The sequence below is a fragment of the Didymosphaeria variabile genome (genome assembly GCF_027946475.1).
Source record: "Didymosphaeria variabile strain IMI 356815 chromosome Unknown scaffold_1, whole genome shotgun sequence".
In the NCBI taxonomy this organism is placed as follows: domain Eukaryota; kingdom Fungi; phylum Ascomycota; class Dothideomycetes; order Pleosporales; family Didymosphaeriaceae; genus Didymosphaeria; species Didymosphaeria variabile.
Genome location: NW_026611620.1, coordinates 1,415,927 through 1,443,582, shown reverse-complemented (window position 1 = coordinate 1,443,582; position 27,656 = coordinate 1,415,927). Strand labels below are relative to the sequence as shown.

General features: G+C 52.5%; 8 protein-coding genes and 1 non-coding gene across 9 annotated transcripts; 5 read left to right on the top strand and 4 right to left on the bottom strand.

Annotated features, from left to right (window-relative positions):
* Window positions 1–3,215: 3,215 nt before the first annotated feature.
* Window positions 3,216–3,731, bottom strand: N0V89_000463 (uncharacterized protein; the record flags this gene model as incomplete). The annotated part of the gene is made up of 1 exon (XM_056209286.1): window positions 3,216–3,731. One exon carries the CDS (start codon window positions 3,729–3,731, stop codon window positions 3,216–3,218), a length of 516 nt encoding a protein of 171 aa, XP_056076108.1.
* Window positions 3,732–4,883: 1,152 nt separating this feature from the next.
* N0V89_000462 (uncharacterized protein) lies at window positions 4,884–5,675 on the top strand (the record flags this gene model as incomplete). Its single annotated transcript, XM_056209285.1, has 2 exons — window positions 4,884–5,298; window positions 5,344–5,675. 2 exons carry the CDS (start codon window positions 4,884–4,886, stop codon window positions 5,673–5,675), a joined length of 747 nt encoding a protein of 248 aa, XP_056076107.1.
* An 860-nt stretch (window positions 5,676–6,535) lies between these two features.
* N0V89_000461 (uncharacterized protein) lies at window positions 6,536–8,106 on the bottom strand (the record flags this gene model as incomplete). Its single annotated transcript, XM_056209284.1, has 2 exons — window positions 6,536–7,670; window positions 7,802–8,106. The coding sequence occupies 2 exons, from the start codon at window positions 8,104–8,106 to the stop codon at window positions 6,536–6,538; spliced, it is 1,440 nt and encodes a 479-aa protein (XP_056076106.1).
* A 1,051-nt stretch (window positions 8,107–9,157) lies between these two features.
* Window positions 9,158–9,937, top strand: N0V89_000460 (uncharacterized protein; the record flags this gene model as incomplete). The annotated part of the gene is made up of 1 exon (XM_056209283.1): window positions 9,158–9,937. One exon carries the CDS (start codon window positions 9,158–9,160, stop codon window positions 9,935–9,937), a length of 780 nt encoding a protein of 259 aa, XP_056076105.1.
* Window positions 9,938–10,215: 278 nt separating this feature from the next.
* On the top strand, window positions 10,216–11,757 carry N0V89_000459 (uncharacterized protein; the record flags this gene model as incomplete). The annotated part of the gene is made up of 4 exons (XM_056209282.1): window positions 10,216–10,439; window positions 11,155–11,329; window positions 11,449–11,616; window positions 11,698–11,757. The coding sequence occupies 4 exons, from the start codon at window positions 10,216–10,218 to the stop codon at window positions 11,755–11,757; spliced, it is 627 nt and encodes a 208-aa protein (XP_056076104.1).
* A 592-nt stretch (window positions 11,758–12,349) lies between these two features.
* Window positions 12,350–12,435, bottom strand: N0V89_000458. The gene has a single exon. It is a non-coding gene; the product is annotated as a tRNA-Tyr (tRNA).
* Window positions 12,436–16,263: 3,828 nt separating this feature from the next.
* N0V89_000457 (uncharacterized protein) lies at window positions 16,264–16,809 on the top strand (the record flags this gene model as incomplete). Its single annotated transcript, XM_056209281.1, has 1 exon — window positions 16,264–16,809. One exon carries the CDS (start codon window positions 16,264–16,266, stop codon window positions 16,807–16,809), a length of 546 nt encoding a protein of 181 aa, XP_056076103.1.
* Window positions 16,810–17,874: 1,065 nt separating this feature from the next.
* Window positions 17,875–24,504, bottom strand: N0V89_000456 (uncharacterized protein; the record flags this gene model as incomplete). The annotated part of the gene is made up of 4 exons (XM_056209280.1): window positions 17,875–17,913; window positions 17,967–23,831; window positions 23,879–24,164; window positions 24,224–24,504. 4 exons carry the CDS (start codon window positions 24,502–24,504, stop codon window positions 17,875–17,877), a joined length of 6,471 nt encoding a protein of 2,156 aa, XP_056076102.1.
* Window positions 24,505–25,741: 1,237 nt separating this feature from the next.
* Window positions 25,742–27,340, top strand: N0V89_000455 (uncharacterized protein; the record flags this gene model as incomplete). The annotated part of the gene is made up of 4 exons (XM_056209279.1): window positions 25,742–25,876; window positions 25,954–26,249; window positions 26,303–27,162; window positions 27,219–27,340. The coding sequence occupies 4 exons, from the start codon at window positions 25,742–25,744 to the stop codon at window positions 27,338–27,340; spliced, it is 1,413 nt and encodes a 470-aa protein (XP_056076101.1).
* Between the last annotated feature and the right edge of the window lie 316 nt (window positions 27,341–27,656).

The following is a 27,656-nucleotide window of genomic DNA, read 5'->3' as shown; positions in this document are numbered from 1 at the left end:
GATGTGAGGATTGTGACGCATTCGATGACTTGAGCCGTAAGTGTCCACTTCCATAGCGCGCGGGTGGTATTAGGGTCATCGAAAGCTGGCGCGTAAGCTAGTTGGATGGCAGTGGCTACGATGTCACTGTCTCATGTCAGTACACACACTATGCTCCTACGGTGATCGCCTAGTGAGGAAGACATACAGCGATCGCGCGCCGAAGAAACCCAAGATTGTAATTTTCGTCCTGGCACTCATCTGTAGTGTAAAGATAACATGGACCGGAAAGAATATCAGACACAAGTCGGTGATGATGTTGAGAGCTCCGAAAGAACGCCAGAAACTTGCCTGAGTTCTGTCAATTGGTGATTCAGGCACACTTGGGTCTTTGGAAAATATACCATGTCAAGACAGTGAGCTTCTTCACCCAAAAACTGCCATGGCTTCTGCGTGCCACACTGAAACGCAGCGATGAATTCGGTGATCAAGCCCCACAGAGCGATGAGCATCGTGAGCGCCCATCCAAACTTACGGTGCAAATTCGAAGCTGTGAGTATCATGAGAAGTGAAATAATTGACAGCTTCGCCAAGGTAAGTGTCGCGATGTAGAGTAGTTTGTTCGCATATTCGGCCTGCGGACATGAGCGTTGGGTTCAAAAGCGGACATGCTGTCGGGGACGGAACGAAGTTCGGTTGATATTATGCAAGACTGGAGGCTGAATACGAGGCCGTAAGCAAACATACCTTTTGGTACGCCACAAGCCCCTCATCCGACAGCCATGATATGTTTCTTCCAAGCCCATATTGTGTTTGCATGCAGACTGCCACTCCAGAGCCGACACTTGCCATCTACACACACACATCAGTACACACAGAGTCACTAATTTATTTTTTGAAGCTCGGCGATCAATGTCCCGATTGACCCGATCGTCATAAGAGAATCATTCAACGTACCAGCGCACCAACGACCAAATAATCATCAACATCTATTCTCCTTCTCAACGCTCTCTTAGTCCCGAGCCTTGTCGCGACCGCCAAAAAGCTCGTCACAAGCAGCACCCACGTAACAACATCAAGGAAAGGGCCCAAGTCTCTTTGGGAGCCGGGATGTCGCGCCACGAACGTCTTCACCTCGGCGGGAAAAGCAATCATAATCGCATCCTCAACGCGATGTGAATCATGCCAAAGCGCAGCCAGCTCACCTCAAGCTGAGGTCAGATCGGAGGAGATATTCTGGGATATGGGTATTGTGCTGAGCGGATGGGGTACTGGAGGCGCTGGAATGCGAACGGGAGCTGAGTGGCAGGTATGGGCGAGGCGTACACTAGCAGGCATGGCAAGGGGAAGGGCATTTCACGGCGGCAAAGTACACGCCGACCTGTGTTTTGAGCAGTCAATTCAGATTGTGCTGGGTGACTTGTTTGAGTGACGATGGCTGGAAAGGAAAGGGATGGAGCATCGCACGGGAATACTAGCGAGGCGTCATGGAGAGACGGCGACGTCGAGGGGTGAGCGTTGTACGGCGGGTGTTGTCGATAGTTGGCATGCAAGGACGGCGCAAGGTCCGGAGGTGCGATGGAGAATGTCGTTGTCACTGGGTTAGGCTTGTGCGACCGGCGACGATCTCCCAAAAGTCCCCTCGAGAGTCGTAAACTTATCGGCATTCCATGCTTGCAGCCGAAACCTTCAGCTTCCACTAGCTATCTCGGCTGGTACCAGACTCCCGTATTCAAGCGCTGTGTAGCCAGTGATGTATCACCGCATCTGTATTGCGAGATTGGAGGGATAGGAGTGGGTCCCAGCTTGAAGGTCGTGGAACATACCAATGCAAGTACAAGCTAACGTGGGTGCTCTAGCGATAGAGTGTCACTTGACGTCCGATCACATGGCTCTGCGGTCCAGAACGGTGGCAGAGTGTCAGCTCATCAAGGACGCGGGACTTTGACGAAGTCGCATCTGATGTCTGCCGAAGTCAATGGCAAGCAAAGTAACCTCCCTACGCTCGTAGAGTATCCCAAAAGAAGTGATTGTGATTTCATCGGTAGCGACAGATAACAGCCATCCAATACCACAACATATCCCGCCGCTTATACATCACCTCATAGGGAATCATCGCCGAAGTTGTGACAGGACGCACAATTTCTCCTCCGTGTCTAGTAGTATCTGTCAGCTCGGTCTGTAGGTTTCCCCGACTAACACTCACTTAGTCGCGTCCCTCAACGGGACTATTCATTCCGACTCCACAGCAGGAGCATGGCGGCGATCGACATTCTATGAGCTAATTAGTTGTGCGTCTATAGTGGAAGACCCGCTCTATCCACGTGATGAGAGCCCTCGAGCTCTGCAAGAAGTATGCTTCTCGAATTCACGGGATGCAGACTCACAACGACAGCTTCGGCAGAGGGAACATCGCGTCCGTTGACATGACCCGGCGGTTCGATCTCATGATGCCAGTCTGGAGGTGCGCGACGGTTATTGTTGGGGACAGGAGCAGCAAAGCTGTTCACGAAGAGAGCGCCAAGTGACAGCAAGATGGCGATGGAGCGCATGGTGACTGGTTGACAATATCGTTTCTTTGAGATTCAAGGTCTGTCGAACGCTGGAATACGTCTGATGCACTGGCTTTTGAAGACAATGCTCAAACCTTCTGCCGTCTAGCAATGATCTTTCAGCTGAAGCCTAATTTTTCAGATAAATCGAGGAGTGCAAGGCTGCAAGTCCTGCCGGTATCTCACAGCCACCGAGAATAGACCCGGCTCCATTTAGCTCGCGAATCAGGCGATATATCGGAATCCAGTTGTCGCACAACGATATCCCACCCCACGGTACAACCGAAAGTCCAGATGTGAGCTATTTTCTAATTGGTGAAGGCGAAAGTAAGATACCGAACATAGAAACCGGGGGCGGAAAGCTTCTTCTTCAATGCCGGCAACGCTTGGAGTCGGTGACGCTGGTATCCAACGTTGCCAGTTTCAGTGCGGTACGGGGAACGATGCGTGGAGCATACGTCTGGGGGCCAGTCATTGGAAAGCACTGCCTCAATGATATACGAGTTCACTCCAGCCTTCACTCTATACGAAACCAACGGATGACCTCTCTCGAGCCCCCAACAGCTACGGCATCACTGCTTTTTCGTCTTGTCACCTTGCCGCGTTGCACCATTGTATCCACATCGGAATGAAAACCAGGCGTACTATCTCGACGAGAATATCGACGAATGAGTGCATCACAACTCAGAAAACGACCCTGTCTCCGGAGTCCTTCGGCTCGTAAGGATCTTTGTGACCGTGATACTGGAAGTAGGCCTCCATCACCGGGCGGTAAGGCGAGTCTTGTGGGCAGTGCCCAAATACTTCGAGGGTATTGGTAACCTCACGGTAGTCGTCGAAGTCATGGCAAGCATGCTGATCGGGCTGTGTCGCCCAAGCCCTCAGCTTGCCCCAATCGCGGCACTGCCTCATCTGCCCGTCACCAACATGATGCTCGACCAGAGCGGGCATGGGTGTATCGTCGGCTGTGCACATGACATCTTGTCGCAGTCCATCTAGACAGTGAAATAGATGGCTTAGGGTGAACGTCTGGTTGGATTGGTTGTGCTTGGAGACGATAGCTTTTCTGATGAGCTTTAAGCAGTGTAGATCGTGAAAGCCTTTGATGTAGTAGATGCTGCGCTCAGTGTCCCAGGGAAAGCGCGTAGAAGGCCCAAGACCGACTTGACTTGCGAAGTCGTCGTGTAGGGAGATGGCCATTGGGTTTGTGTCAATCGTGTCCCAGGCGGCATCCGTATCTTCGTCACTGATATTTGGGTTCCAGTACTTTGAGTAGGAGTGAAAAGGGACCATGCTATCGAATGTGATGCCACCTATGATGATTAGAAGGAATCAATAGATACGACTGTAATACACACTGTACTTTGTCTTCCCGCGGTCTTGGGTCGTAGTGCGAAGCCGTGTATTGTCAATCGTCAATAGAACGTTGACCACAAGAGATATTAGCAAAGCTGTCGCGAACACGGTAATAGCCGACCGAGAATTTGAAGATTGTGGAACAAGTTCGCCTGGGAAGGAGATCTTGGTCTGCCCATGGGTTTCCTCGTCCCCTCTCAGAGGCTGATATTGCTGGTGCATCGCTGTGGACAGTCCTTGTCTGGTGACGATGCACCCGCCGGGGGAAATTCAGCTCAAAGCCATGCTCTTGCGCCACACTTCCATCCGCGCCACAGAGCACTGAGGTCAGGTGTGGCTCATTAACCCTAATCGATGATCAAGCTTTTGCAACCTCCGAGCTCGGACCACAGATGAATAGCTTACGCGCCGGTATCGGCTCTCGCTCATCGCGTCGTCCCCTCGCACTCGCCAAACTTACGATCAAAACGCAAGGGCCCGTAAGTACTCCCATTGCCCCTCACGCTGTGCTACGTGCGTAACCAACGGTCCAGACTGTTGTAGTGTGAGGGGGTCGAACGCGCGCGGGCGTAGTCGTGAAACGGTGTTCTCGTCTGTGTGCAACAGCGCTAGCCTCAATATAGCAGCTGCCTTTTTGAGCTTGTGCACCAGGCGTGCAACCTTGCTATCTACACACTTGTACTCCGCGTGAGCTTCGCCTGGGCTTCGCGCGAGAGCTGTGCCTCAATTCGGCAGTAAAAAGGTCCGAATGACCGGGTTGCCAACGTCGTTTACGTCAAACCGATACATGGTGAAGGCCTGTTATCGCGAGAGGTCATTGCAAACCAGTTTACTCTTGTCTGCCTGCTGTTTTGAGTGCGTCTTGTGCGTGTGTCCGACTGAGAGTCAATTTGGAAGTACTCAAGTTATTCCGCGGAGAAAATAGGACGTGAAGGTTGACGATACATTCATAAGCCTACTCAACGCTGCAGGATGGGATTGATACTGGAGCACGACATGGCGGCCAAATACGTCGTAAAAGAAATGAAGAGCAAGGTCGAAATGGACGCCATCATGGACGTTATCTGGGCCGCGAACTATGACCCGTACGATACATACGCTCAGCTGTTCTTCCCTGTTCTAGGGTATACGCCTACCGCCCGCGAGGATGCGATCACTGAGTCGAAGAATCGTTTTTGGGGCAACCACAACAGCACGCCTACAAGCAACTGGTACTATGTGGAGGACGTCACGAATGGGAAAGTAGTTGGATGCGCGCAGTGGGAGGTTTACACGCAGAATCCGTTCAAGAATGGACCACCCACCTTGAGAGCACCATGGTGGCCAGAGGGTGAATACCAAGAGTTCTGCGAGGAAATCATCAGGCAGGTCTATACGCCGAGGACAAACTGGATGCGGAGGCCACACTTAGGTGAGTATCTTAGTCAGATTGTTGGACCCTTCTAACGACCTGTAGCGCTCAATTGGATGGCGGTGATACCAACATACCGTGGAAAGGGTATCGGATCGCTTCTCATGAGTATTGGGACGTCTCAAGCGGATGAGCTTGGCGTTGAGTGCTGGATGGAAGCTTCGTCCATGGGAAAGAAATTATACGAGAAGCACGGCTTTCGTTCGCTTTTTAAGATGCAATTCGACATGGACAGGAAGAACGCGAGCGATGTGTGGAGGAAATGTGTGCATGAGCTAACCCCGACTACAGTCTACCCTATGTGGAGACCTACGCACGGAATTTGGGAACTGGAAGGAGATTCTATCAAATTTCCTTGGGAGCGTGGTGCTGCCTGAGAAATAGACGGTCTGCAAACAGGAGTCTGGCGTTCAATCGTGTTTCATAGTTTGCCTTACTTCAGCTCTGAATACACCACTTTTAAGTTTCGAACTCACCGTCTTCCCTTGAAATCCCCTAGTACCTCCCATACCATCTCTAAGCAGAAGTACGGAGATTTTACTACCTAAGCAACCCCTGTCACCGCAATGAAACATCATGCACAGGCGTTTTATCTCATAATCTGTCTCATCGCATCGTTGCTGTGCTTGCCATCGAACGTAGTAGTAACTTGCAGGACTCAATCTCATTCGCATGACTGTACGTGAGTATAGCAGGGGTCGAATCTTAATATACGAATATAACACTGGACAAATTTGGAGAGGGAGAGGTGGTGTGGTACGTGTATCTTAGATGTACGCATGCACTGGAGCGATGTAAGAGGGCAACGAATGATCTGGATGACGGTGAAGCGAGCAATAGGCTATCGTGTCAGGGCATCGCGTATAATTGAGTGCAGAGAGACATCGTGAGTATTTATCCATTGAAGTCGCTTTACCTACGTAGGGTATCATCAACGCACCAAAGTGCAGCGCTCACTTGACGCTGATGTAACCCATAGCGGGAAAAGTATATCGTGAATCCCTTGACTCTTGCATACTAATGACGGTGGAGAACCGTCTATCATGCACTGGCCCAACCATGACGGCTGCCAATGCCATCTGGAAAACTCGATCGTGATGTGTAAACTTGATCAACGGAGCAGAAGCCGTATTGCTGGACCTGTGTCAATGAAGGAGAGGAGCTTTGTGCTGGCTTGGCCGTCTAACACAATTTGGCCGTCGGAAAGTTCTCAAACACAAGTCCCAACGCTGCAAGACTAGAAGGTCTCGCAGCCATTATCGATAATGGCCTTGAACTCCAGACGCTGCTTGCCAGCGCGGCTCTTCGCACGAGGCTTCGCATCTGGCGCAATGTAGTGGTCTTCAGTGTCCACTGCAGCCTTGAGGTTCAAGATGAACGGCTCAAGAGTGTCGGCGCGCAGTTGCATGGCTCCGTCGTCTTGCGCAGAGTCGTACCAGTGGATCTTGACCTTCTTGAGCTCGGGAGCTCGGAGTAAAATTTCCAGGATGAAGTCGACGCGGTCCTTCAGAAAGACGGGAAAGACTGCGCCAGCGAAGCCGCCAGATTCAGACCGTATCCAGGTAGTATCCCAAACAAAAGTGATCTCGGCGTTTTTGATGTTCTCCATGGGGGAGAAAGGCGCTTCGGCTAGCTTGTTCAGAGCAAGTTCAAAGAAGGTAAAGTGCAGGAATGAAGCGGTGGCGTCGATCTTCAATGTCGCCACATCGTAGAACCACTGCTTGGCTTCGATGTTGAGCTGCTTTGAGATAAGAAACAGGTTGGCCAGCGGCGGGCACTGCGTGAGGCGCATGAACTTCGAGACATGGCGCCACTTGCTGTTGGGCTTGACCACGATAATCTTAGGCTCAGGGGGCTCCGGGGAAGCGGTCGCAGCAACAACGTTCTCCCCAGCAGCAGTATCTGCCCCAGCAGCGAGACCATTCCCAACAGTGGTGTAGTTTCCGCCCGCGTCAGCCATATTTGCATCGTGGACGGCCTGTGCTGCCTCTGGATCTTCTACAGCATTCTCGCTCCCGTCCTGAGCATCTGCTGCCTCGGCCATGGCGATATTGGCGGCATTGATGGCATTCTGGACGTCATGATCGAGTGGATTATACTCTGTCTCGGTGTCCTCTGTAACGCGCTGATTGAGATTGGTGGTCAGGATCGTATCCGTGAAGGTAGTGCCGTCTTGCGCAATATTAGCCGCGGCTGTAGCTCCGTCAGCAGTCGCATCCTGCTGGCCAGATATGTCCTCGTCTTCGTTGTCGATGTTGTCCTCGTCCTCGTCCGCAGCATCAACATCGTGTCCGTCTTGCTCGTCCTCATCCTGCCCATCTTCGTTCTGCTCCTGGTTGCCATCGTCCTCGTCCTCATCCTGCCCTTCGTCACTATATATTACATTAGCTGGAGCTCAAGAACTTGAACAGTTATAGCCCAGCGGGTCCCATGCAATGTGTACGGACCATTGACCCGCGGCTGTATCGCACAGTTCGGAACTATTCTAGACATTATGACTCACTCTTCATTCTCTGCATTATCGTCTACAGCCGCATCATCCTGCACCTCGGGCTCCTCCTCCTCGTCGTCGTCGTACCGACTATTATAGCCGGCCGCATACGTGACGTTCGCGTCCGGGTCGTTCTTGAGGTGATCCGCAATCTGCTCGTGGATGTCGGCCTTCTCGAACCAGTAACGCAGCGTGTAGCGCGGCTTAATATCACGAGCGGCAGCGACATGGCTGAAGATGTGATGGCGAAGTTCGAGCGGGATGTCCAGCAAGGGTGAGGGGCCGCTGTTGGCGCGCGAATGGGCGGATGACGACATGTTCGCGGTTTGAAATATGCTGAGGATATGATTGTTAGCCTGGTTATTCTAATATAGAAGAATTGACAAGTTGCTGGGTGCAGGGCTGCTCACCTGGTGGTGAGGTTGAGAGTGAGTAATTGTCGGCGGGCGCTCCTCAAAGCGGACAATGAAGCGTTATATAGCGACCGTCACAGCACTTCTGAGTGAAAGCAGAGGCTCGAGCGCGCAGCGGGCAGGCAAAGTTGGCGTGTGAAGCCCGTAGCACGAGGCTGGCTGGCCTGTTGCCTGGTCGGAAGGAGCCCTACGCGGGGTGCTGGTCACGCGTTTGCCAGGCGGGGTGGTGGGAAAAGACGCGAAGGCGTGATTGCGCGCAGGAGCACAATGGAAGCTTTTCGACGTGTATTTGCATGGCGGCGGTTGTTGGGCGCGGCCTCGTCGCATGCGTGTCTACCGTGGACGTAAGTGGGATTTGTGGCTCTTTCCTTCCAGCATCCGCGGTTCGTTGCGCTTTCCTTCGCGCGAGTGTCGCCGGGTTTGGAAATTCAACCTAAACGCTCTCCAGATGTAGTTTTTGTATCCTCTTCATGAAGACACAGACGGAAGGTACATATGCATCGAGACTGCATGTGAGATCATCGTGACTTCCCTGAACAGCTGGTGGCCCAAGCTCCTCTTAGCGCGCGTCGCGTTCAGGCGCGTCTTCTCTCAACCACCTTGATTGTCGTCAACTCCTAGACGGTCGGACTTGCATCTATCGCACGACATCCTCATGATCTCTGACCGCATATCCGGCATTGTGCCCATCGCAACGGCCGTAATGGTAAGAGGCCTTAGCTGCGTGAGTCAGTGCCATCATCATGTACGAGCATCCGGACATCATCGTACCAGAGAGGAAACCCGCCTGTATAAAGCATACTTGAAGAAACACCAAATATTATCATTTCATAGTACAGACCTTGCCTCCTACTCCTCCATCTCATTCTTCAATCTCATTGTTACTCTGCTGTGATTCATTGGTCAAATCATAAAGCCTATTATTCACTCAAATCTCTAAGCATCCATCCAAGCTATGGCATCCAAGTCTTCACCCGCCATTACCCTTTACCGCGGCTGGAACACACCGAATCAATACGTCTGGTCTCCCTTCGTCACGAAGGTCGAGTTCCGCCTGCGCACTTCCAACATGTCCTACACCTGCGGCGTAGGAGGGCCGCGCTCCGGGCCCAGAGGAAAGATTCCCTACCTGGAAATCACACGTCCTGGGTCCGCTTCTGAACTCCTCTCCGACTCCACACTCATTCTGAAGACCTTGTGCGAGCGCGCTATTGTAAGAGACGTCAATGCAGGTTTGGAAGGGATAAAGACAGGCCAGGATCTCGCCGTACGAGCCCTACTAGAGGATAGATTGTACTTCCTCCAAGGGCGCGAACGCTGGGTGCAGAACTACTACACCATGCGCGACCACGCGCTGTGGTCAATCCCCTATCCCATGCGTGTCCTCATCGGCCTGCTCGCCTTCCGCGCCAACGTCAACAAATTCTACGAGCAAGGCGCCGGCCGTTTCTCTGACGCCGAGACGCGCGCCCTGATCAAGGATGTGTGGGCTGGGGTGAGCGGTTTGCTGGAGGAAAGTAGGAGGAAGGCGCATGGTGGGGAGTGCTTCTGGGTGCTGGGAGGGAAGGAGCCGACGGAGGCGGACGCGACGGTGTTTGGGTTTGTGGTCAGTAATCTTGTGTGCGATGCGGCGCCGGAGACGAGGGGATTGTTGAAGGAGGACTTTGGGGTGTGCGTGGAGTATGCGGAGAGGGTGCATAGAGCGTGGTTTCCGGATTATGAGATGTGGAGGTGAGACGCTGAGGACCGGTAGAGATAACAATGGTGCAATTCGTGGTTGTAGCGAACAAATCTCTCGAAAGTAAAGAACCGTACATCCTAAATCTCGCGGATCCCGAATTGTTCTGTCGCGAGGTCTGAAGTGAAAGACGCATCACATCGCTCTTCTGACGCTCGCGCGCCTTCCCTATTCAACCTTCCTTTCGTCCTCGATTCTCACCCACTCCCTCCCCTCGCGCGCAATCCAGACCATCACACACCCGCCGGCCCTCCACCCGGTTCCTCACCACCACCATGAAGCTTCCGCTCACCCTGCTCGCTATCGTCTCCTTGAGCGCCTCCACGCTCGTCCCCGTCGCCGAGGTCGAAACCGATACGGGCCCCAACGTCGCCCACCTTGCCAAACGCAACTGGCCCAAGTTCGTGGAGCACCTCCGCGGTATGTTCTCTAGACCCTGCCACCCGTCCTTGAGCCACCTGGCGAGCATTCATCTCGATCAGTCTCCCTCAGACTGCGCGTACGGCGGTGGGGAAACACAAAGGCAAGACACTAATTCATACTAGGCCCTTGTAATAAAGACTGCGCTGGCCATTACGTCGATTGCAAGAAGGTGCGTATATTGGCTAGAAAGCTCAGTCGGGAAAGGGAAGGAGGGAGCTGACATGCGTGTAGTGGCATTGCATGGTCAATGAGTGGGGCTGCTCCCAGTTGTGCTACATGGAGATCTGTCACGCAAATGAGAGTGTAAGTGTTGTATTGAGAGAGCGGTAAGATAAGACAATGCTGATATGGAGTAGCAATGCAAGGGCTGCCACTACTGCTGAGCATGCGGTGCGGTGGTGCGCAGCGGCCGCAGTGGAGAGCAGGGGTAGAACCGTATGCTTATGGGCCATCGTATTCGGGAATACGTAGCGATGATTCCAGAGCTCCGTGGACTTCTCTCAATGATGGACGGTTGATGGCAGGTGGATAACGTCCTGAACCTTCCCGGTTGTGGATCAGCATCATCGCACTAGTGTGCTGATACTGATTCTCTATTTCGACCTTCAATGGGAACAATGAGGTGCAAGTATAATCCACATTGAGCCACACGAAGTCGCTTCCCTGATGTAGTAGACTCTCCGTATCAGAATGACATCATCGGCCCCTCAGGTACACTGTCCAATCTACACACATGTCCCGTACATCCCAATTCACTCCAAACAATACCTTCCAAACCCAACGTCGTGTAGTGTATATCTAAACATGCCATCCCAGCGCAAAGCCATACATGCCCTGGATGCCCCAAAGCCCAATGGCAATTACTCCCACGTTGTCCGCGAAGGCAACACACTGCACATTGCAGGCTGGATGGGCGATGATCCCACGACAGGCACCATTGTCGAAGGAGGCATAGAAGGGCAAACAGTCTGTCTCCCGTTCCATCTTCTACGACTACAGCTTTGCCTTCACCGCCATAACTGCTCTCAAATCTACCAACCCTGATTCTTCGATCACGCAATGCTGCGCACTAACGAATAGGACAGGTCCAAGCAATCAAAAACATCCAAACATGTCTCGAAGCTGCAGGAAGTAGTCTGGATAAAGTGGTCCGGAGGAGGATATATATCATGGATATGAAGGAGTTTCGAAAGGTGGATAAGATTTGGGGGGAGTGGTTTGCGGAGCCGTGGCCGGTTAGTACATGCGTGCAGGTGAGTTGCATCAGTTGAGAAAGAGAAAGGGACGGGGAATAGAGGAAGAGGGAGGGAAGGGACGGTGCTAATGTGCGGTAGATAAGTGGGCTGGCGAAAGAGGGTGCACTGGTGGAGTTGGAGGTTGTTGCTGAGGTATAATGAAGTTTTGGCTTGGGTTCTGTACGGATCAGCCATCAGGGTCTGGCGTGGGTGAAAAAATGAGATGGGTTGGGTCTGAGAAGAATGGTAATGGTGGCTGGATAGATCGAGAAACGAAAATTAATTAGAATGAGCATGAAGAGGTTGTTGCAAGTGCTGATTTAGTCCATTCATGCAGTCATAATGTCTCGCCGCAATGTCGCGGACGTCCCAGACGAGCCAGACCAACAGTTCTGTAAGCTCTCATTGTTTCCATTCTTTTGTAACTACCTGACCACCATGAATATTATCTACATACTGTTCAATCAACCGTCAGCACACCTGTAGCACAGAGCAGTAAAAAATATATTGTACATCATACCAGAAGAACAGTCTGTGATCTCGCGAAAGCGCAACCCCTTGAAGGATCACCACCTGCAAAGCAAGCTAAACTGAACCTCAAATAGCCCTTCACCTTGGAACGCTGGGAAAAGTCATTAATAGAGTCCTATGAGAACAGTGAAAAAGAACTAAGGCTCGCATTTCCAAACCTGTGGATCACCTTTGCGATTGCGAAGACAACGAAAAAGAATCACCTCTTAGAGAACCATGTTCTCCGCTCCCAGAATCGAACTAGGGACCTTTCGATTACAATTGATATTACAGTCGAACGTGATAAACCAACTACACCAAGCGGAGGAGTACGCTTACTAAGCGTGCTTGATGGAGGAGAAGTCAATTGTACAATATATATCGCTAGCCGAAAACGACGCAAAAGAAGAACATTCGGCAATGCGGCGGCTGAAATCGTTTATTCGAGGTAGATTCTGCTAGTGCATATCCTGTTAGCGGACTTTCTCCACATTTTCTCCACAGATGAGGTCGGATACGCGAACTGTTAGCGCAACAGAACACTGGAGCGCTATGGGGGAAGGGTCGCTCAGAAACTCCATTTCTGATGTCAAGCGATGTCAAGTGGTGTGTAATACTTTGATGTCTTATTTGGTGATGCTAGTATGCTATGCTTCATAATTCTAGTGCCGCTTGAGGATATGCTCTGAACAGTCCCAATAGTCCGAAAAAGAACTGAATATCCATCATGCGCTCTCACAACCCTTCATGGACTAGGCTATCATGGAGCATCTCGTTTTGGACCATTCTAGACGCGGTTAAACGAGTAGCGAACCATTGCCCACGCATGTAAAATTCTCTAGGTGGAGACTAGCGCGAAGTCAAACGAGCATCCCACCTCCACCATCGCATCTGCTTTTGCCCCAAGATGCCTTCATTATATACTGATAATGTGTTGCGATTAGTCATCGAATTAAGCTCGGGCTTGTGGTTTAGGGGTATAATGTAAGCGCTATTCTTCCCCCAACCCTCTCACACATAACTAACAGTCAATAGGTTCGCTTCGCATTATCCAAATGTGTCTGCGAAAGGTCCTGGGTTCGATTCCCAGCAAGTCCAATCCATTTTGCGTGCGCGTTGTAGTGGTGGCCACGTTTTTACAGCTCCAGTGCTGGGGTTGCATCGATTTTTGAGACATGTCAGCTATCACGCACGTGTCATTGAAAGATTGACTTCATCCAAAGCACATGGCATCTATAGTGTCTTATTACCCCTCAGCTACCCTGGCTAAACCGTCATGTTGCCGTCAGCACTCCTCTGAGGATATCTCGGACCTGTACTAGCTCACTGTGATCTTCCCCGGTCTACTACTATGTTTCTATCCAAGACACTGGTCAATTCCGTTCCTAAACTCATAATAATGTCAGCGACCTATAGCCAGAGAGAATAGTACATAGCAGGTCCATCTCTTCGTGGGCATTTCGTGGCGTAGATTGAGATTCCAACTCCTTCGCCCTTGTGCACCATATCGTTCGGCAAGATCCATCTTTCGGTCAGTCTCAATCACTGCATCGCACATGGCATCTTGCGTTCTCTTCTAACTCAAGTACATTGGGGTCGGACATTGCGTTAGGGTGTTTAGAAGCTGGGCGAAATATAGTAGTAGCTCAGATATATGCCTTAATCACCTCTTGGTTGCGTGTGCGTAGATGGTATGACGACTATCCTCCAACTGCCTAATAGCGTACGGGTAGATATTGCTAAACTCCCGGGTGCTAATTTTGACGCGAAGTAGTGCTGAAGCGCGTAGTAAACACTATCAAATAAAACCGCACCTTGTGCACGGAATCCTATGATCGCTTTATCGGCCAAAAGGTAGAAATTTCCTTGACTATATTCGGGGAAACAGCTGCTTAAATCTTTTGACCCTCAAAGTTTGAGGCTTAAGGTAGGGCAAAAGAGCGGACTGTCCTCCTTGTAGAACGGTGAAGTTTCGTATGCGGGCAAATCTTCAGCGGATGAGGCAGATCTTTCGGATGTTGGGCTTGAAAGCGGCGAGGTGGGTGAGGGTTCACATATTCGTCCTGGTTGCAGTGGAAGCTTTGTCGTCCCTATGCTGACATCCTTTCTTCAATATCAGAAGAGTAGTAAAGTACAGCCGGTCGAATGTCAGAACTGTGGCAGCCGTGTCCTTGAGGTTTATGTGAAGTCAAAAGCCTGATCAATACCTTCGACCAATGTGTATACATTCTTTTGATCGTTATTTGGAGTACATAGTCTATACCTAGGTAGAATGACCACAGTCTTCGCATCACGTTGTGCCAGATACCTGGATGGCAAACCCCCACCATACCGGCGAGATAGTAGACGGACCGATAATCTCCGTCGAGTTAGCTGCTGCTATTTTAGCTCCGCGGAGCCTCGAACACGGGAGAGTGAACAGACCATAGGCTCTTGTCCGATTGCAGGGCTGTCCGGTTCGGGAGCAAAGATGCTCCGAGCTCGACTGCAAGGCGAATGATACGAAGACCTTGTGGTCTAACAAATATCTTATGTAGATACGACAGAACTAATGTGTTCGCGTGCGGGAGGCTTCCACGACGAACGGGTGGCCCGACGATGGCGCTTTGCGCACTAGATCTACACAGGCGACCGAAAGCGATACCGAAACTGCGACAAGGGCTTGGATACAGGGAACCCACACTTGAGCCGCGAAAAGTTACATGTACTACCTCAGTATTGTCCATTCCACCACATGCATAAAGTCGCAAGAGCCTCCTCATCAAAGATCTGTTTGAATAGTGCCACTATTATGACGATCCTGCCGGGTTCGTGGTTTGTGGAGGTGTCAATGGCTGAGGAGGCTGGCGGACCGTACCCTGACATCGCTTACCCTTGGAGATACGGAAACCCATGACCAAACACATTTAAACTCTTGACCTTCCCCTCTGAGGAGGCACTGCGAAAGCCCAGAGCTAGCAATGTAAGTACAATCGCTTTGCGTCTAGGTCAGAAACATGACTATCTAGGTATGTAGCTGCCCTCATGACCTGTTAACCCTGCCTGGTTGCGATAAGAGGCATGCATTACCTTTGAAGCCAACACGCTGAGTACCGACAACTACCTCAGCTTCATAATCAGCGCTTTTATGTAGCTGGATAGAGTTCTGATGTTCTCCCTTCATATAGTTCGGACCAGGAACCCTTCGCCAACATTTATCCGCCCAAGCAGCCCAGACCTGCTCATCAATGGTTGTGCAGGATCGATTGAGACGGCCAATCATTCGATATCTCGCACGCACTCCCTGCTCGTGCCCAGAACCGGGGCTTAACTCTCCTTCCCGTTCCGGCGCCGTAGCATTGGTACGGCACTTGCTGGAGCCGGGCCGGACAAAGGGCTCTGAGAGGAAGGAAAAATACAATCAGGATCACTCTCGCGTGGCATGCTTGAGGTGAGTGAAGCTGCGCCAAACTTGCTGGTGGACCTTGTGGGGCTTGGTGGGTGCGGGGAATTGCGTGCTAGCTACCCGGCGTGTGGTTCCCGCGTGGTAATCCGTCGTATACTGTAGGCATATTCTGTGGAGCAAATCCAGTGCGATAAGACGGTCAAGTAGCTGGAGAAATCGGAGCCTTTCTTGATGCTCGGATCGACGTCGAGGGTCATTTCGGCATTCGCGTTCTCAGACAGTGATTTAGATGCAGATTCTGGCCCCATGCAGCGCCTGTCTCTTGCCCCGTTCGCACCAGCCCGCACAGACACTTGCCTGATCTTCAGTGGTCGCCGTCCATCCTCCAGATTCGCTCGCCTAGCCAAAGTGCCCCTGTCCAACCCATCCTGACGGGATTGGTACCCTGTTCCTGAACCAACCGACTTCCGTTTTCGACGCCGTGGCTGCATGCTCAGCTCGTATCCCTTGAACTCGGCCACTGTCGCCCGCTGGCTATGGCGTTCGTACTTGAGGGCTTGAGATCGCTCTGGAGGCGTTCAGGTGTGGCTCTCTCCTCCTCGGACCCTGCTTCCTGGCGTAGGAGGCTGTTCGACGACCTCAACGCTAGAAACAAACGATTGAACGGCCGATCCACTTACTCCGCAATATCGACATTGCCGTAAACGACGAATGTATTCCGCACATCGGTGACCAGCGCTCGACCGTGATACCGTTCCACGACAGCGACCATGGCACCGCGCCCACTGGATCAGAATGGGGCTCCGCAGCAGCCTACGCAGCCGGACCACGCTGCACCCTCGCATACGGCATCGAGCAATCCTATGTCTTCGCCTTCGGTGGTTCAAGCTGGTGAGATGATGCTCATCATCTCGCTTGTCCTAATTCTCTTCGTCGTCTGCGCGGTATCAGTACATTTCTACTTGAAGCGACAAAAAAGGCGACGTCGGAAGAAATCCCCGAAAAAGAAAGCAGGAAAGGATGTAGAGGGGCCAGACGAGTTGCAGTCGAAGGAAAAGAAAATGTCTGAGCTGGTGGGAACGCCGCTTTGCGAGTTGGGCGATTCAGAGCCGAGGCATGAGATGGAAGACGCGGAAGTGCTCGAGAGGTATGCCATGACCGAGCCGGAGCATCCGCAAGAGCACCCAGTGCACCTCGTCAGCCCACTCACACCTAATTACGATGCTGGTCGGATGTTCGGGGATATGTCTACTCGGTCCGCTGCGCAACCAGAAGCAGGCGTATACGCAGCCTACATGATAGGTCTGGCCCGATGAACAGGGAAAGGAAGGAGGATTATAATCATCTTTGCGATGCGGATACCAGGCTAGGAGGCTGTTCCAGATGGCACCTTTGCAAACACGTGCTGAGGTATCTGGACATCTAAGTCAGCAGTAAGTATTCGCCATGGCCCTTACAATCCCAAACTGACCCATAGCAGTGATGCGTTCAACACTTGATCGTTGCTGTTCGCCACAAGCTGTCCATAGTCGCAGTGCTCAGATGTCTTCGTGGATGAGGCCAACGCACGCAGTTCACATTCGATATAGAGGCAATCTAAAGGCCAGTCGAGCAGTGGTAGGAAATACTTTCCGAGGCATAGTGCACGCTGTCCACGACTGAGGAACGAATGAGGCCAGACATCGTAAGTTCGTAAGGAGTAGACTAGGAGGCACACCCGCCAGCAGTAATACTCTGGAAGGGTTGGCAGTGAAGAAGGAGCTGTATGGTGTCCGTGCGACGATGCCGTTATCAAAGTCAAACAGTTGCTATGTTACCACGACTGACTGTTTATGCCATGATGGTCAGGGGTCAGGTTGTGCATCTGGGAACGTCTACAGAACAACAAGAGACCAAGAAACAACTTGGCTAAGATCCTAGTGTGCTAGTTCACGACATCACGGATTCCACCCTAGCAATAGATACCAAAGCATCCGACGTGCGCATCAAGTTCAAAATTTTAGGCGAACGTCAATGAAGTACCGACAACTGGACTTATGTGTCCACCCGAATCTGTCCACATTACCACCACATCACACATGCACCACTCACATTTGATCATGTCATGCCCATCAAGTATGCTAGAAGAGCAGCAACCACCTAAGCTCAGAAGAGCTCTTGTTGAAAGAAAATAAAATCTTAAATGATTAACAAATCCTATACACCAGAACACCAATATCGCAGAACTAAACGAAGGGGAACGTTCCCTCTTTTCGCACACGTCTAATGCTCCATTTCACACAAGCTGTACAATTTTGCCCATACATCAAACCACAGCAAGGTACCACAACATTCCACCCACGCTCATTTCATCGCACATCCTTCTTTCCCTAAGAGCTGACCTAGACAAAAGTCTTGATCGCATCGGCCATGACTTGCAACTGCAAAATGTCAGATAAGATTCTTCATGACCGTGAGAAGGGGTGCAACATACCTGGTCCTTAGCCTTCATAAGCGTAAAGTGGTTCCCGTCGACCTTCTCGAAAGTGAAAGCGCTGTCGGCCAACAATCTATCCCACCCATTCGGCCCAAAGTCCGTCCTGTTGTTCAACAACCACTTCATGCTCTTGCTCTCGTCGCCCCTGACCTCCGGGCGCGGAGAGTCAGGATACCTACACACCCCGTGCCTCGCCCAGATTGCCAATACCTTCGGGGCGCGGGCCGCCGCAGAAGCGGGGACGGGCTGAGGCTTGTACTCATCGAGTGCTTTGATGCTCGAGCTGAAGTGCGGAAGCAGCCAGTCAGGGATCTTGGCGCCGTCGTCGCTGCCAATCAGCCCAATTTCGGCGAAGAAGTCATGGAGGCGGGCGGGGAGTGGCTCAATATCGATGGGGCATGGGGAGTCAAGGAGGACAAGGGAGGAGACTTTTTCGCCAGCAGCGAGGAGTTGGAGCGTCATTTCGTAGGCGATGACGCCACCTGCGGACCAACCTCCAAGGTGGTAAGGGCCCTGGGGCTGGCGGCGGCGGACTTCTTCGAGATACATGCCGGCGACGCCGGAGATGCCGTTGGTCCACTCGGTGGGAGAAGTCATGTAGGGGCAGTTGAGGCCGAAGACGGCGACGGAGGAGTCGATGGCGGGGATGCTGGCGTAGGATGTAGCGGAGCCGGAACCATCGGGGAGAAGAAAGAGGGTCTTGGTAGCAGTGCGTGGCTTTCCTTGCATGAGAATAGACACAGCACGGCGGGCGGGGCCGGAAGAAGCAGTTTTGGAGCTTGTCTTGCTTGATGACTTCTTAGGTGCGTCTTTAGCAGTTTTCGGGGCTTCTTTCTTGGGATTGAGGAACTCGGCGATAGCGTCGACGGAAGGGTGAGTCAGGAAGAAGTCAGCGTCAAGCTCGATCTCAGTCTTCTCTCTAAGGACACCGCAAAGGGTCAGATTCATGAGCGAGTCGATACCAAGGGACAAGAGGTCGTTCGAGCCGACGACCTCCTCAAGAGGAACACCCATTTGTTCGGAGATGGTCTCACGGAAGAGCTGCAGCAAATCACCCTCAGCGGAGGGCGCGTTGACTAGTTCGAAGTCGGCTGGGGTAGCAACAGAGGCAGGTGTAGCTTCACCTGGGGACGAGTCATTATCACTGACTAGTACAGGCTCTTCGTCGGAGGCAGCGCCTTCGGTGGCATATGTCTTGTTCAGGTAGGCCTTGAGCTCTCCGATGGTTTCGCAGTCCGTAAACACGTGGGCGGGAAGGTCAAGGTCAGCAGCCTCGCGAAGCTTACCAAGAATCTGGAGAGAGAGCAGTGAGTCAATTCCCAAGCTTGCGAACTCGCAGTCGTCGCCGAGTTCCTCCTGAGGAAGCTCAGACTCAGCTGAGATGACATCCATAACCTTAGAGATAATGTCAGAAGCAGAGGCGGACGGGGCAGCGGGTTTGACAAGCTTGGCTGTGATGGCCTTGTTCAATTTGCCAGCATCAACGGCGGTTGGGGTTGGCTTGGTAGTCACAGCGACCGGGGCCGCGATGACTGGCCTGGGAGCAGCAACGACCGACCGAGGCGCAGTGACAGGCTTAGGAGCAGCGGCAGCGACAGGCTTGGTGGCGGTGGCAGATACACCTTGAGGCGGTAGGAAGGTGTTGAGCACGGTACGAGGGATACGCTGGAATTTGAGACCAGCACACACACCGATGATCTTCCCGCTCTCGAAGAAGTAAACATCACCAGCGATGACGTTCGCCTCACCAGTCTGCTGCATCTTTACATAGGCGTTGTAAGTCTTGTCCTTGGAGAGCGGCTCTGCGAACTTGATGGCCTTCCAGCCGTGAGAGATGTGCACAAACTTGCTGGTGTCAATCGCGGTAGTGCCGTTCAGGATGAAACCACCCAAGTGCGCAAGACTGTCGATCCAGAACGGGCTGACGTGGTAGTTGCCATCCTTCTCGGTGGTCTGAAATTTGACGGTCGAGGTACCTTCAAAGTTGGCTCCGTCGATGATGACCTCTTCCATACCCTGGAAAGGAGCCTTGTAGTCGACGAAGGTGGAGAACAGCCTGTAGGCAAGGCCACGAGACATCTTGTCTGCCTGATTCTTGGCCAACCTCTCCTTGAGAGTGTCAATGCGGCCCTCGAGGAGGTAAGAGATCGAGTTCCAGTTGTTGGTCCATGCTGCGGGATCCTCGTAAGTGACGACACAGTTGGCATGTAGGGTAACTTGGTTGTTGGCGTTGGTGTCAATGCTCTGGAATCGGAGCTTGGCCTCGCCCTTGGTCAGGTCTACATTGGCAGTGACCTCTAGAATGCGACCTTCTGCCTGGTTCTTGAGAATGAGAGGCTTGAAGACCTCCATGTCATTGCAGCTGACGCCAGGAACAGCGGTTCCAGGATTAATCTCCTTCCAGGCATAGTCACCAAGCGTGAGTGCCATATCAGCGTAGATGGAAGAAGGGCAAAGGCTTGTATTGTTGACCTGGTGACCAGAGAGAGCAGCACGGAATACTGGGTCGCTAACGTCGCTTTCGGTTACGATCTTGCCGGTGGGTCCGTCGTAGCTCTCAGAAACGATTCTGTGGACTGAGCTGGTCGAAAGCTTGGATCGAGCAGGAGCAGCGGGCTGCGCGCTTTCGATCTGCTGGACAGTGGTGCGTGGCTCAACCTTGTGCAAGCACCAGTCGTTCACGTACTGGATCCAGTAATTCTTGTTGTCGAAGCTGTACGTCGGCAAGCTAAGTAGCTGGTGAGCGGCGTCAAAGTCGCGGTGGAACTCGCCGAAGTCGACGGGCACACCCGCAGTGTGAAGAGAGACGAGAGACTTTGAGAGGCTCTTCCAAGAATCCTCGCTCTTGTTGAGCGAGCCAACGGTGCTGATGGATGGGGAGAAGGTGTTCTTGACCATGCCAGAGCAGATAGGGTGAGGTCCAACTTCAACAAAGATGGTCTTTTCGCCAACAAAGCCTTCATGTTTGGCAGTTTCAAGAGCTTCGACAAAGTTGACAGTCTCCCTTGCGTGACGGCAAAGATAAGACGCATTGAAGACGCCCTGGTCCTCAACGACCTCACCGAGTAGCGGCGAGATGACAGGGATGGTAGGAGCACTGAACACAACACCGCTGGCGAGATCTTCGAAGGCGTCGAGGATAGGCTCAACCTGAGCAGAGTGGAACGCGTACGGAAGGTTGAGACGAGTGGTCTTGATTCCATTCTTGGTCAAAGTCGCGATAGCAGAGTCGATCTGCTTCACGGCGCCGGCAACCACCGTCTCGCTGGGCGAGTTCAAGCAAGCAATCTCGTACTGGGATCCTTGCAGAGTAGCCTCAACATCCGATTGTGACCCCTTAACAACCAGCATAGCGTGGGTGTTCTCAGTGCACTGCTCCAGTAGAAGGCGGGCTCGGGCTCCGACGAGGTAGATGGTATCCTCCATCGTCAAAACACCTGCAGCATAGAGAGCGGCATACTCTCCGAGGCTATGACCGGTGACAGCGGAAGGTTTGACGCCCCAGGAAGTCCACAACTTCAGCAAGGCAATCTGCACAGACACCAAAGCAAGCTGAGTCTCGAGGGCAGTCAACTGCTCTGTAGGAGTGCCGTTGAGCGCAGGAAGGAAAGAACCAAAGCCTTGGCCCTGTGCGAGCTGGTCAAGGTGGAGGATCGTGGACCGGAAGATCTTGGATTGTTCAAGGAGAGTTTTGCCGAGACCAGCATAGTATGCTCCTTGACCGGTGAAGACAAAAGCCGTCTTGGGAGTAGCCGAGGGCACGGGCGAAAAGTTGCCTTCGTCCGCCTTCGCCAACAGAAGCATCTTCAACTCATCCAGGTTAGACGCAGTGACGCCAATACGGTAGTTGTGGTGCATGCGGCGCGCGGTCAAGGTGTAGGACAAGCTCGCGAAGTCGTCGGCCGAGGCATTAGCAGCAACAGCAGCGAGAGTCTTAGCCTGTCGTGCGAGCGAGGAGAGCGACTTGGCGGAGGTGACGAAAGGCAAAGACGTGCGTGGGTCCGTACCTAGAGGTTTAGTCTGGGCAGGTCCGTCTCGGATGAGCATAGCAGTGTTACCACCAGCGGCACTGAAGTTGTTCAGGAACACAGTTCGGCCCTTGCCCTCAGGCCTGGGGTAAGGAGTGTTCTCGAAGGGCACCTTGATGTTGCGGACGACTAGGTCGGGGAAACCAGGGTTAATGTCGTGCTTGATGCCAACGTGCTTGGGAATAGTGTTCTTCTGCAACATGAGAAGCACTTTGATGAGTGCTCCAATACCAGCAGCAGCTTCACCGTGACCGATGTTTGATTTGACGGCTCCGATATGCAGAACATTCTCAGGACCAGTGCCACGAGCATGTTCGGGCGCGAAGACGGTCGTGACTGAGCCAATTTCAGCCATATCTCCGGCCTGAGTTCCGGTACCGTGCATCTCAACGTAGCTGACGTCCAGGGGGTTGACGCCCGCCTCATGGAGGACGCTCTGGTAGAGATAGGCCTGGTTTCCAGCGTGAGGGTGGGTGATAGAAATGGCATCGGCGGAGTGATTAGTGGCAGTACCTAGAATAACACCAAGAATATTGTTCTTGTCGTTAATAGCGTCGTCCAATCGTTTTAATACGACCGACCCAACGCCATCAGCTCGGCAGTAACCATCTGCCTTGCTGTCCCAGGTCTTGCACGAGCCTGTCTTAGAAAGAAACTGACCGCGACTGAGACCCGCAAAGATATCAGGCGCAGTGAGGACGTTGGCTCCGCCCGCAATTGCAGTATCACACTCACCGGACCTCAAAGATGAGCATGCGATCTGAATGGCCGCCATACTAGAGGAGCAAGCTGTATCGACACTGTAGCTAGGACCACGGAAATTAAAGTAGTAGTTGATACGCCCAGGAGCAAATGCTCGCACACCTCCGGGGATAAAATATGTCCCGATGTTTTGCGCTGCGTTGACCTCACGCCAATCGTCGGATGTTTGACCATAGAAAGTACCGACACGATCTTGCTGCGATGACGGAGTCGAGTTGAGTACGAAACCGGATTGTTCAAGCGCCTCGTACGCGGTAACAAGGGCCAAACGGTGCATCGGATCGGTCTGAGTAGCTTCCGTTGGAGACATGTGGAAAAAGCGAGCATCGAATAGACCAGGCTCCTCGATGAATGCACCGAACGGTGTGTGACTGGTGTTGTTGACCTTTCCGTTCGGGTCATGGTGGGTCTCGGGGTCAAAGCGGTCCTTGGGGATTCTCTTGTGCATATCCTTGCCCTGCACCAAAACTTCCCAGAGCGCTTCAACGTCAGCCGCACCGGGGAAGCGACCGGACATTCCAACGATGGCAATGTTTGAGGTATTCTGGACAGGCTTTGAGCCAGTGTCGGCCGTTGACCACCGCTCCAAATCCTGGACTGCAATTGACTTGCCTTCAGACTGGATCGCAGCCTGCAGGCTCCTGGATGCTTGTGACGTCTCGAATCCGGCCAGTGTTGCACCTTGCGAGAGAAGCGAGTCGCTCGCTACAGTCTTCGTGATGGATGACCATTGTACGGGTTTTCGAAGGATGTCTGTGACTGCTTCTGTGAAAAGGGCGCTTGCGGTTGTGGCTTCTGAGTGCTTTCCAGAGCTGGCGGATATGGTTGTTCTCCTAGGGGCAGGAATCTGCTTCAAGGCCTCAGACCGTGACTGTGTGACTTCGGATACCTGCTCCTCGCTGTAGATGTCGGCCGAGTGCCATACGCCCACGCTTTCCAGCTCTTGTATACCTGAAGCTTGGAAAATCTTGGAGCTTCGCTTGAGCCAGTCAAGGCGTGCAGGGCTTCCATTGATTGTGCTTGCAAATTCGCTAATAGTCGAGATAAACGCACGGCTGGTGACCGGTAGATTCTAATTGCGTCAGTATTGATTTATTGCACTGTTTGTTTGGAACTCACAGCTGCTTCTTGCAGACTATGGACCTCCGTCTGAATTTCTTCGGCAGAGCCTGGAACAACGAGGCTCCAGCTGGCATCCGACTCTCCAGCACGTCGAGCTGGAATTGAGAAGTTCTCTACTACTGCTCCCGTGCGAAACGCCAGTCGCACTGATTCTACGGCAATGTCTGGTAAATCAATGATGTTCGCCGCGCAAGCAACGGCGGCGGCAGCCAGCTGGCCCAGACCAGTGCCGACCAGGAGGTCATCTGTTGTATCGAGACTGCGGTTGTCCTGCTCATGGTGGCTGCGATTCCAACAATTAGCTTACACCACCGCCTGTGCTTGGTCGTTGTTTGTACATACCCGATAAAGTTGGCTAGCTCAGCAATTACTAAAAGTGCGCTGGAGACTTCCACGCGCTGGATCTTAGAGGCCGCATGCCTCTCACTCAGATCATATACGCTGTTGAACGGCGGTATTTGATCTCTAACATTCCTGGGGAGATTCCATACCTCCGCCCGGAGCGCGGAATATGCCTTCTCAAAGAAGGACTTGACAAGTACTGTCCTCTTCTTCGCTTCGTGCGCTCGTCGAATGAGGCTTCGGGTATCTGGGAGCTGGTCTGGAAACAAAGAAACAGACATGCTTAGAAAAGAACGACGAGATGCAGAAGCGAGAAGCCAGAGAATGTAGGAGATGAGTACTGTGACAGGGTGGCGTGTGAGAAGTAGACGAGCAACAGAGTAGCCAGACGGGATATATGGCATGGTCTGCGCTGGGAGATTTCTTGCGTCGGGTTTGGGATTACAGCATGTTGTGGGGTTGGTCCCGGTACGCTTCCGAGATACAATGTCCGTCAACCACAATCTGACCGTTGCCACGCGAGTTTTGCGGCTCTATGCCAAACTCGCACGAGCATGAGCCTCAAGTGTTGTGGTAGATAAGCTTGGACACGAAGTCACGTTGCTGGCCATGCTGATTGTGGGGAGCCTCGCACGCATTGGGGTCCTCTGTTTCGCTAAGCCCTTGACCCGCCTGTGCGACTGGAGATGGTCTTTCTGACGATTGTATCAATTGTCACTCTTCGGGTCATTAAAGGCGTAACAACTTGCCAAGCAGCGTGGTGTCAGAAGCCTACGCTAGCCGAATGTGGCATGTGCAGACTGTGTGGGTCTCTATGAATAGTCGGATTCCGAAGTAAGCGAAAATCGTAGAGCGCAGAGAGCTTCGGGATACCCGTGCACCCGGTCAAAAAGTGAGATAGCGAATCAAGATGACATGTCATGCCATGGTGTAGGTCTGTTCATGTACCGAGCGTACCTCCTAGTCTGGGGGCAAAGCTACTAAGCCCATCAAGGCATTTAGTATGCTTGATGGAACAACGCAGGTCTAAAGTCGAGGATCTCATAGTATCGAATGCTACGTAGAGATGCGCAACATACCAAAAAGTGTGATATGTTCCAGTGATCATGGATCATTATGTCGTAACGTGTATTGAACGCGCGATGGCGGTGCCGTTGCGATCGCGATCTACGGTTATTTCGAAGTTGATCGGTCGATGCGACTGCTGCGAAGGATACATTACTAAAGATTCTCACACCGTGAATTGCACCCTCTGTAAGATACATCCGTGAAGGGTGGCAATGCTCGGCTTTCGGTGAAGCTTGGGTTCTGACAGGGGGTTTACCGACCGTAGACAATTGAAACCAACAACAACGCACGAAGGCATTACAGCCTATGGTACGATGATCAGGAGACACAACTAGTCTAGGTCAACATATCAACGTGGTCCGTCTCGGTGCATCCTGTATACTTCCATCAACATACCGTACCTGAGCATTCAACATCAGTGCTTCTTCAAGCCACACCAGAATCAACAAAATGGCTACACCTAACGTGACTGCTCTTGCCGCGCAGTTGCGGAGCACTTTGAAGAACTCAACCGTACTGACGCCCGACTCCGAAGGTTATGCCCAGGCCATCATAAGATGGAGTGACGAGATGGAGAAGAGGGCCGTAAGTGACACTTGCCTTACCGTTGCGATGGTACGGCATTCTGTGTTCTCGCTGTATTTGCTAATGGTCGATGTCAGGGTATCGTCCTGTACCCAGAGACAGCAGAGGATATCTCGACGGCGGTCCTGTTGTCGAAAGAGTTCTCTGTCCCGCTTGCGGTATGTGGCGGCAAGCATGGTTCAAGTGGTGCAGCTTCCATTGAGGGTGGACTCCAAATTGACATGGGACACATGCGGAACGTGTCTGTAGACTTAAGCAACAACACCGCCAAGGTACAGGGTGGCTGCATATGGAAAGATGTTGACGAAGCTGCTGCACCTCACAAGCTTGCCATGATAGGAGGTACCATCAACCACACTGGTGTCGCTGGATTGTAAGTGCGACGATACCAATATTGCATTATTGCATATCCCTGATGGTTTATAGGACTCTTGGTGGTGGCTACGGGTGGTTGACTGGCCGTCACGGTCTCACCATCGATGAAGTTCGTGCGGTGACCATGGTTCTCGCCGACGGCCGCATCGTTACTGCCTCGAGCGACGAGAACCAGGACCTTTTCTGGGCGGTTCGTGGAGCTGGGCACTGCTTCGGTATTGCCGTCGACTTCACCTTCCAACTGCACCCTCAGGAAAACCCCGTATGGAGCGGACAGATGCTCTTCCCGGCATCCAAGGACCTGACTACCGTCGTAAACTTCGCCAACAACCTCGTCGCGACCACCGACGGCGCCTCTGCCATGGTCATGGGTATCACTCAGCCTCCATTCATGCAAGAGCCTGCCGTTGTCACGACGGTATTCCACGACGGCCCAGAGGATGAAGCCAGGGAGATCTTCAAGCCCCTGTTGGAGCTAAACCCCAAGATCAACACCACCAAGGTGCGCCCTTACGTTGAGCAGAACAGCCTCATGAACGGACCCGTCGACTACGGCAACCGTAAGCTGTCCAAGGGTGTGCCATTCACGCTGCCCCTTGACCCCAACTTTGTTCATTCGCTGGTTGGCGAGCTGAAGAAGCTCCACTCGCAGGTTGAAGGCTCCACCAAATCCATTATGCTGTTCGAATTCTTCCACATGGGCAAGGTCTTGAACCCATGGCAAGATATGGCACACGCCATCCGCGGCGAGCATGGCCAGGTCATGATTGGCCCATTTTGGTTGAAGGCAGAGGATGACGCGACGGTTCGATCGTGGGCGGCTGATGCTGCTGTCGTGGTTCGCGGCGAGCTTGAGCGTGTGAACGGCAAGGAGGTCGCCGACTCAATAGGCGAGTACGGAAACTACGATGGTAAGTCGTCTACAACGCGTGCAGAGAATGAATCTATGACTAATGGCTCGCCACAGCGTTCTTGGTCGACCCTCGACGAATCTTTGGCAAGAACCTGCCGCGTCTCGCAGAGCTTAAGCTGAAGTTCGACCCAGAAAACGTGTTCAACAGGTCGTACCCGCTTGTGGCCTCGCCGTAATAGAAGAAAAGTTCTGGCTTCGTGTAGATAGAATGATAGACTGAACGCTCATGCGAAATGAATCATGACATATATGACTTGCTCCTTGTTATTGTACATCTGCAGTGGTGAAAAGAAAGACGCGTCCACAAGTATTAGCGCGTCACGTCAATTAGTCAGCCCCCACTCGCGGCTTCGCCTAAGCTACCCCGTCACCCCGCCTGCCCTCCGCCTCTACATGGAAGCTCACCCCAGCAGCCACAATCTGTCCAACTTCTAAAGAGTTACTTTTTAAGACTGCACATGTGGCTACTGGATCAGAATGGTGCTGATCCTT